The sequence below is a fragment of the Hippoglossus stenolepis genome, chromosome 5 (assembly GCF_022539355.2).
Source record: "Hippoglossus stenolepis isolate QCI-W04-F060 chromosome 5, HSTE1.2, whole genome shotgun sequence".
Taxonomy (NCBI): domain Eukaryota; kingdom Metazoa; phylum Chordata; class Actinopteri; order Pleuronectiformes; family Pleuronectidae; genus Hippoglossus; species Hippoglossus stenolepis.
In genome coordinates this window covers 7,962,719-7,970,937 of record NC_061487.1, presented here as the reverse complement: position 1 = coordinate 7,970,937, position 8,219 = coordinate 7,962,719, and the positions used below count along the sequence as shown (strand labels likewise).

The window sequence follows — 8,219 nt, the reverse complement described above, 5'->3', positions numbered from 1 at the left end:
TGAACATGCCTTGAGCTCCAGATGAGAGTGGTTTTGCCGAATATGTCAAATAGATCAGATAATCACATCAACATGAGCTGTGTCGTCCTGCTGCAGTAACACCTGCCCACTGAGCGGAAGAATAACAATAACACACAAAACATGTTGGTTCTTCTCAGTGCTCAAACCTTCTTTCCCCGGAGACGATGTGTGATAGAAGTGGAACAAACAAGTGAAGGCACTTAGTGTCCAAACCAGTTATGACGAGATGAAGAACCACAGAAATGCACAATGCCTCATTTTTATTGCACTAAAATCACATGTGAAGCCACAAACACTGGACGGCCTCTGATCTGCTGTGAAGCTGATATCCCTGGTGCTAGGGCGCCCCCTGCCGGGCAGATTGAGACCTTCGTTTAGTCTGTTTATTACAGTAGTGTCACAGAGTTATTAAGAGTGTCTTCTGCACAATAGTAAACAGGAGGTTTATGAGGTGGTTGTTTTAGTTACTATTCAAACATCAGGATTATGTATTGGTCACACACACAGTACAAGTGTTTTGAGAATGGTTTACATGATTATCGCCGTTTACTCTGGACTCAAACATCTAATTTCTACTGACGCCTTCACCGTCACAGTGGATCCTATGATGACTGTTTTTTGTCTGGTATACACAGACAGCTGATGATACCATGACTCATTTTTGTGTGTGTGTGTGTGTGGGGGGTGATGCAGATCATAGGGCAGATCCAGGATTTTGTGAGATAGGTTGTTTTGCAAACTTTTTGTAGTTTATTTTAAAGGGGACATAGCATGCCCATTTTACCACAAGTTGATATGGTTCCTTGGGGTCTTAATGAAATGTCTGTAACATACTTTGGTCAAAATACCACAATGATCATTTAAAACAGCACCCTTTTTACCCTGTATAAAACAGCCCTCCACAGAGTGACCTGTTTTGAGTGCCTGTTCCTTTAAATGCTAATGAGCCAGCTCCCTCCCCTCATGATTTTAAATGATATAAATTACATATTTTATATGATATAAATTATCAAATATGCATCCCATACTTTGTATTCCCTTCTGTTGTCCTGGAGTTTTAATTTTCCCAATCACATAATTAAATGTCCCCTCTGCCCATCCACTACAAGCACACAAGCAGACAGACAGAGAAAGAGAGGGGTGGGGGCTATGAAGACCATCATTTACCCCGAACCCCGACATTCAACGGGTACAACAACAAGCGGAGAAAGCAGAATCGCGGGCTGACCTTATATATACAGTCTATGGGGCTGACCAGCGCGGAGAAATGCTCGTCCGTGTGAACAGCCAGGCGGCTGCGTGCTGGAGAACGGCGCTGCGCTGCCTCGCAGCGGCGCTTCCGCGTCCGTGTGCACGGCGTAACTACTGTAACCCGGCGTACAGTAGCGCTGAACACTGCGGAAGTCTTCCACACTGCTGCTGTGTGGCGCTGACACAAATTCCAGCTCACGCACGGGAGAGCGAGCGGTCGCTCCCGAGCAGCTGCTGCAGCCTCCCAGTCCCAACGATCCAGACAAATGCCACATGTGAGTGAATCGCGGGCTGACCAGCGGAGAAATGCTCGTCCCGTGTGAACAGCCCGGCTGCGTGCTTGGGAACGGCGCTGCGCTGCATCGCAGCCTCGCTGCCTCGCTGCCTCCGGTGTAAACCCGGCGTAACTTGTGTCGGGGGACGGGGGGGTGGGCCAAGACCATGTAGGGAGACTTCCAGTACCTTGTTACGACACAAAACCCAGGAAGCTCAATCGAGTCGCTCAAGCATGACGTTTCTGACTTAGAGGAACCATAACAAAACGTGCAAGTGTTTTTTTCCCAGAGTTTTTGGGTTGGTAGACATGCCAGATACCCACATTAACCTGTAGAAGCACTAACAAAGTGGAATTTGCATGCTATGTCCCCTTTAAAATATTGAATATTTTATTGAAGAATATTTCATGGTTCTTGATGAAAAAAAAACACAATTAGCCATGTTTAAGTGATATTTATGAGTGTCTGCAATTTTAGTGCAGATCTTAAAAATCAGAATCTAGAGAATTTAAATGTGACTGTTGGGCCTTGGTGGAGGTATGGGCTCCACTGAGTGGCGTTCTAGTTTGTGACTTATTGATTTGCATGAAATTCACCCACTTTTCTTTTGTGAAGCTTTTAAAATTCTGTTTCTGAAATAAAGTATCTATAATAAATTGTATGGCAGATAAGATTTGTTTGGATACAGAAAGTTGCCATGCATCTCAATGGACATTTCTTTGTGTTTAATAACTCATGTGTTTAAAAGTATTGAATGCAGATTTATTTCAGGAGTCCAGCCATTTACCAAAAACATCCCAGTCATTTATTTCTACACGACTTTCTACCTCTTATAAAAATCTGTCAACTCCATCTGATCTCTTTGCTTTTAGTGCAGCTGAGTGTAAACGCCTGAACTTGTGCACATTTCAGGGATATGTGAATAAAAACAGACACCAAAAATTAACAAAACTTGTAATCTTTATTGAAGATTTCTTTTAGAAAAAAATAAAATAAAACCTCAATGAACAGTTAAGTGCACCTTGGAATGCTCGTTGGTGAATGGACCCCATTTGATTGCTTGATTTTAATGCTCTTCCGGTGCGTTAAGATGGCGGCCACTGACACAGAATGATCCGAAGCCATTTCTCCAGGACCACAGGGCTGTTAGTGATTAATCAGAGTGGCCTGCATGATTTGCCCTAAAATCCCCCCTAAGTCCTGTTCTCCCCTGAGCTGCTCCCCTCAGCGGCGCTCTACTCCTTGGGCACTGCGAACGGCTTCTCCACCTCGATTGTGCCGCAGTCGTGGACGATAATGTCTTTCAGAGGCTTATCACGACCATCTGTCTTTGTGGCCTCGATCGTCCTCACCAAATCCTGGATAGAAAAAAGAAAAAAAAAAAAAAAAAAAGGAGAATGTTAGAAGGGTTCACTCAGATCAAAAGCTTATTCAATAAGATGGGAATTTTAACACAACAGGTTTATTCACCATCAAAATTAGACAAAGTGTCAAGCTCAGGCAAATTTATGTCTTGTGATAATTTTAAAGTTGACTTTTTTGTACATACAATTTACATCCAAGAATAAGCTCCAATGGTGGGCTGCTTTATCCATGACATTGACAACCTCACTGGTGGAAGTACTAAGATCCTTTAGTTGCCTAAAAGTAGCTATACAACAATCTGACAACACACAACTTAAGATCCTTTTAAGTACGATCAGTAAATTGTATATAAAACTTAAAGGGTAAGAGCATCATTGCTCTCGTGGTAGAGAATGGCCCCCCTCTTAGTTAAATATTTCAATTATTACTGATGCATTAATGTACAAGAATCCTTTTATTGTTGTAGCTGACTAAAGTGGAGCGAGTGTTAACTACTTTACATGTTGCAGGCTGCTCAAACTCAGTGTAGCCAATGAGATTTATATTCATGATACGATTCTGAGTCCGTTTGCACTTTTCAGTGTCAAAGTAGGTTGTTATGACATGCAGAGGAATTTAAGTTAGAGACAATTGACAAGTGACGATTTCAATCAAAGCTACTCAAAGTCAAAAAGACGACGCCGTACATCAAACAGTTTCCTGAAAGCTTGTGCAGCTGAACCACCTTTGTTCAAACTATAAAAAGGAGTTTTAGCTCTGGAAATATTTTGTACATCAAAGAAACAACGGCTTTCCTATGATTTCTAATCGTGGTGCACTTGACGAGGGCATCGAGAAGGAACTGGTGTTTATTTTTTTCTGAAACCCTCTTTGCCATTTTTGCTGTCTAATCAGTTACTGTAGATATGCAGACAACAAACTAGATGCAACATCTTTCTGAGAACAGCCAACTGCACCCTTCAGATCTGGTTTTTCCAGACACCAACATGGGACTCTCTTTCAACCCAAGTACTTAATATGATTGCCTTCAGACCAGACACTCACCATGCCCTCCAGAATTTTTCCAAAGACGACATGTTTGCCGTCCAGCCACGGAGTCGTAACTGTGGTGATGAAGAACTGGGAGCCGTTGGTGTCTTTGCCAGCGTTGGCCATGCTGAGCCATCCGGGGCCGTAGTGCTTCAGCTTGAAGTTCTCATCGGGGAAACGATCTCCATAGACGCTCTTGCCTTCGAGGTGGAATCAATATTTATGTCATTTAGAAAATCTGTTCCAGGATGTTTGGTTCTCGTTGCTTTCACTCTCTGTGACCTTTGCATCATTCTGTTTACTTAATTGCTGCCAAATGTTTACCTTCACTTCATGACATTTCGTTTCAAATACTGAACCTGAACTCTTAATATGGGCATCTGACTATCAGCACAGAATGACACTTGTGAAACAGCTCCTAGCAGAAAATTAAACTCTTCTTAGTAAAATAATTTTCTCTGCAATTAGGTCATAAATATATATAAAACGATAGACACGTCCATTCAGGAAAGCTTAGCTGCTCAGAGGATCGTTGGAGATCTTCTAACGTGAATAGAAATAATACAGATACATAGAAAGTGTTGAAGTACACAATTGGAATTGGACATTTTCAGGACAGCTTTGAAAGAACTGCTTCTGATAAAAAAAATGAAGCCAGTGTGTTCAGGAAGGCACTGATGTAATAAATATGAAAGCACATTTTTGCAGGAAAAAAAGAAAAGTCAAGTTGTAAATAAAGTTCTTTATGTGTTAGTGGCCATCTTACCTCCAGTGCCGTCTCCTCTGGTGAAGTCTCCGCCCTGGATCATAAAGTCCTTGATGACCCTGTGGAATTTGCTGCCCTTGTAACCGAATCCTTTCTGTTTAAACAGAACAAAAATAAAAACAATAAAGAAAACTTGACAAATCTTAAACAGGAGCAGCTGCCAGTATTTGATATTTTACACCATGTAGGTCAAATGACTTTAATGATTCAAAGGTGAGTCTCCGGGACATAGTGATGTGTCATTCAGGTAAATTAATGTGTGTAAATGGTTCTTTCCCATCACAGTTGATGCACAGTCATGTCAGTCAAGGATGACACCGTTTGGGAGCACGTTACGTTCCAAACTGTGTGTCAATTTCTCACTGTGATGGAAATAAAGAGCAAACAACGAAATTGTCTTTGTATATTTATTAAGAAAAAGAGTTTTCGCAAAAGGAATCGACCCAGAGCTCTGCACAGCTCACTGTCAGAGAGTCGATAAGAAATAAAGTCATTATTACCGACTTATGACAGAAATGACCTTAGATGAAGTAGGTGGCTTCACTACATGTCATAGGGAGGGAAGGAACACCACATGAGCGCTTATTGGAATTAAAAAATTGCACCAAAGAGGTATTTAAGACCAGCTGAAAAAGAAAGGTAATGTGGGGGTGAAATTCACACTCACCTCTCCTGTTGCCAGCATGATAAAGTTGTCAGCAGTTTTGGGAACAGTTTTCCCAAACACGCCGATGACAATTCTTCCTGCATCTTCATCTCCGATTTTAATGTCGAAGTACACCTGGAAAAGATGGAACGATAAGAAGTCAGTTTATACTCCAGTGAGGAAGAAAATTCCTTTACTACTTTTTGTAGCAATATTGTTATTTTGTATCAAAATGGATGGCTTGGCCTAATTGTACGGCAGATGAGGAGTTATTTTAGAGACATTACCCACGTCATAATACAATGGCATTCATCAATAAGTGCCATCCTCTTTTTCTTTTAAATGGAGAGTTTGACTGAAGCTTTATCAGTGTAATTGTTTTCATCATCGTTCAAGTTGTCCACTAGTTAGTTGATGAACCCTTTTCTCTGTGAAGTCAGACTAACGTGAGGAATGTCCATTGTAGCTGGCGTCTTCAAATGTCTTTTATCAAACCTACAAGTCAAAACCCACAGATGTTCAATTAACTGAGTCTGACAGAGAGAAGCAGCAACTTGTCCCATTTGAGGGGCTTGAACAAATAACTAAAATGAAAATCTGCATATCGCCAGTTAATTCTCTTAGTTTAATCGCCTAACTGTTGAAGCTCTAATCCTCTGGTGCAAGGTTATCCAGGAGTTAAGCGCCTCTTATAACCTAAACACCAAAACGCTTTTCTCTTCAGAGCTCTTCTGCAAATCCAGACTATAATGTCTTTAAATCCTGTATCCTACACAAGAGCTGCTCTTCTTCAACAGACATGCATGGGTAATAGATTAGATTTGGCCTCGTGAGTCTTTCTCAGATTATTTCAGGTGCTGAGACGGAGGAGGTCAGATCTAGAAACAAAAAGCCTCGGGGTCAGTTCACAGCTTCAGGATCACTGTAGACGTGGACGCGGCTGCTGCTGCTGCACCCACTGTGTTAACCTGCAGGGGCCCGAGCTGCAGCCCAGTGGCTTCCACAGCAGGAGACTGGTGTGTGTTAGCTCGACTCCTGCAGCGGAGATCAAAGCTTAAAAAAGGGACGTGGAGCAGATTTAAATGGAAGCGTCCGCACAGAGCAGGAAACTGTAGCTAGCTCCACTGGGCTAACCCCCGTCGTCCATTTAGCTGTGTTCACCCTGCAGCAGAGGCTAGCCTGCTAATGTGTGATGGTTACAATGTCAGTGGAGAGGTTTAACAGCAGCCACAGGTAGCTCAGTAGCACAGAGGAGCCTGAATGTCAGCAGCTACATGCTAACCAAGACAGTGACGTGGCTCTGAAGGCAGCTCGCGTCCAGCGGTTCGCTGTGATTTCCCGGTGATGGCCCCCCCCCCTTACCTTCGCGGTTACTTTGGGGCCTTTCTTCTTCTCGTCCGCGGACGAGCCATTGGGGAAGGCGAGGAAAATGAGCGACCCCACGATGATCGTGACGGCGACGAGTAACTTCATCCTTCTCTCGCAGAGCCTAACCATCAACAAGAAGAGTACGAGCGGCCCGAGAGGACGGCCTGAGTTTTTCTGTTAGCTTTTATAAGAGCCGGGACAGTGAGGGGGGGGCAGGGATGCAGGTCCTGGGTGGAGACTGAAGCCGCGGCCGCTCCGCCCTCGCGGCTTCCGTACAGCGCTGCGTGAGAGAGCCGCTGACGCACCGACCTCTGATTGGTGCACGTCCCCGCAGCGTCTCAGCCAATCAGCTGCAGCCGCGTACCGGCGCCGTGTATTACAGGTCTCATCAGGGAAGTGACAGAAAAACTCCAACCGTCGGAATGCAGGCCCGGAGCCACACTGCTCAGGTGGGGGGGGGCAGGGCACCTTTTCACACAGTGGACTTAGTGTTGAACGTTTTTACAAGTTTTAAAGAACGCGTCACAACAGGGAATTCAACCAAGCTGAGATATTATAATAATAATAATAATAATAATAATAATAATAATACAACATGCATAGACTTGCGGTACCAAGCTTGTTTTACGGGAAGGGAAGCACACAAGCAGGTGATATGTGTTCCAGTGAGGAATCTGTGAAGTGACAACACTGCAGTGAAACACAACACTGAAGATAATTTGTAATGATCCATGTCATTGATTTAAAATACGTTGAAAAACAAGTTCAACAGCCCAGTTTGCTTTAGTAGATGAACAAACTGTGAACACCTGGAGACCTGAGTGTGATCGATCCGTCCGTTTTATGAATCGATATCGTATCATTCAAATGAAGATCAATTTTAATCAGACAATAGTTTAAACCCAGCCCTGTGTCCAACCAGCAATTAGCAAATCAGGAAATTCTGATGGGGCGATTGAAATAAACGTGATTGGCATATTCATACGGCACAGAATAAAGTTGACCAATTGGGTGGGCAGAGTAGAAATTTGCCCACTTCTAGATCCGGGCCCGCTAGAAAAAGACTCTAAAGAGAAGAATGGCAAAACATTTCAAATGACTTCTATACAACAACTTTAAGAAAAAGTTACAAAACTGTTCAAATTTTCAATGAACTTTTTAGTTTTTAGTTAACTGCACCAAATTGCGCACACTCATGAATATAACTCCCCTTAACATAATGCTAATCATTTCTACTCAATCAATCAAATTATATTTGTATGGCCCATATTCACAAATCACAATTTGTCTCATAGGGCTTAACAAGGTGTGACATCCTCCGTCCTTAACGCTCAACAAGAGTAAGGAAAAACTACCACAACCTGAAACCTCAGAGGATCCCTCTCCCAGGACGGACAGAAGTGCAATAGATGCCACGTGTAACCGAGAACATTATTTACAACATTGATTAGAGGAAACAGTTTGTAACATAATGGAAAGTAAATCAATTGAGGAGTTA

At 42.9% G+C, this 8,219-nt stretch overlaps 1 protein-coding gene across 1 annotated transcript; it reads right to left on the bottom strand.

The window, feature by feature from the left end:
* Positions 1 to 2,489: 2,489 nt before the first annotated feature.
* ppib (peptidylprolyl isomerase B (cyclophilin B)) lies at positions 2,490 to 6,964 on the bottom strand. Its single transcript, XM_035157620.1, has 5 exons — positions 6,716 to 6,964; positions 5,375 to 5,488; positions 4,708 to 4,801; positions 3,957 to 4,141; positions 2,490 to 2,905 (listed from the first exon to the last, which is right to left on the bottom strand). Exons 1-5 carry the CDS (start codon positions 6,848 to 6,850, stop codon positions 2,783 to 2,785), a joined length of 651 nt encoding a protein of 216 aa, XP_035013511.1. The 5' UTR covers positions 6,851 to 6,964; the 3' UTR covers positions 2,490 to 2,782.
* Positions 6,965 to 8,219: the final 1,255 nt, after the last annotated feature.

What these genes read in the sequence shown, in the direction of transcription:
- ppib (XM_035157620.1), bottom strand. Translation starts at nt 6,850, where the DNA reads ATGGTTAGGCTCTGCGAGAGAAGGATGAAGTTACTCGTCGCCGTCACG. An exon ending in GCCCCAAAGTAACCGCGAAG is followed by an intron (nt 5,489 to 6,715) that starts GTAAGGGGGGGG and finishes CATCTTTTCCAG; the next exon opens with GTGTACTTCGACATTAAAAT. An exon ending in CAGAGGAGACGGCACTGGAG is followed by an intron (nt 4,142 to 4,707) that starts GTAAGATGGCCA and finishes TCCACCTCGAAG; the next exon opens with GCAAGAGCGTCTATGGAGAT.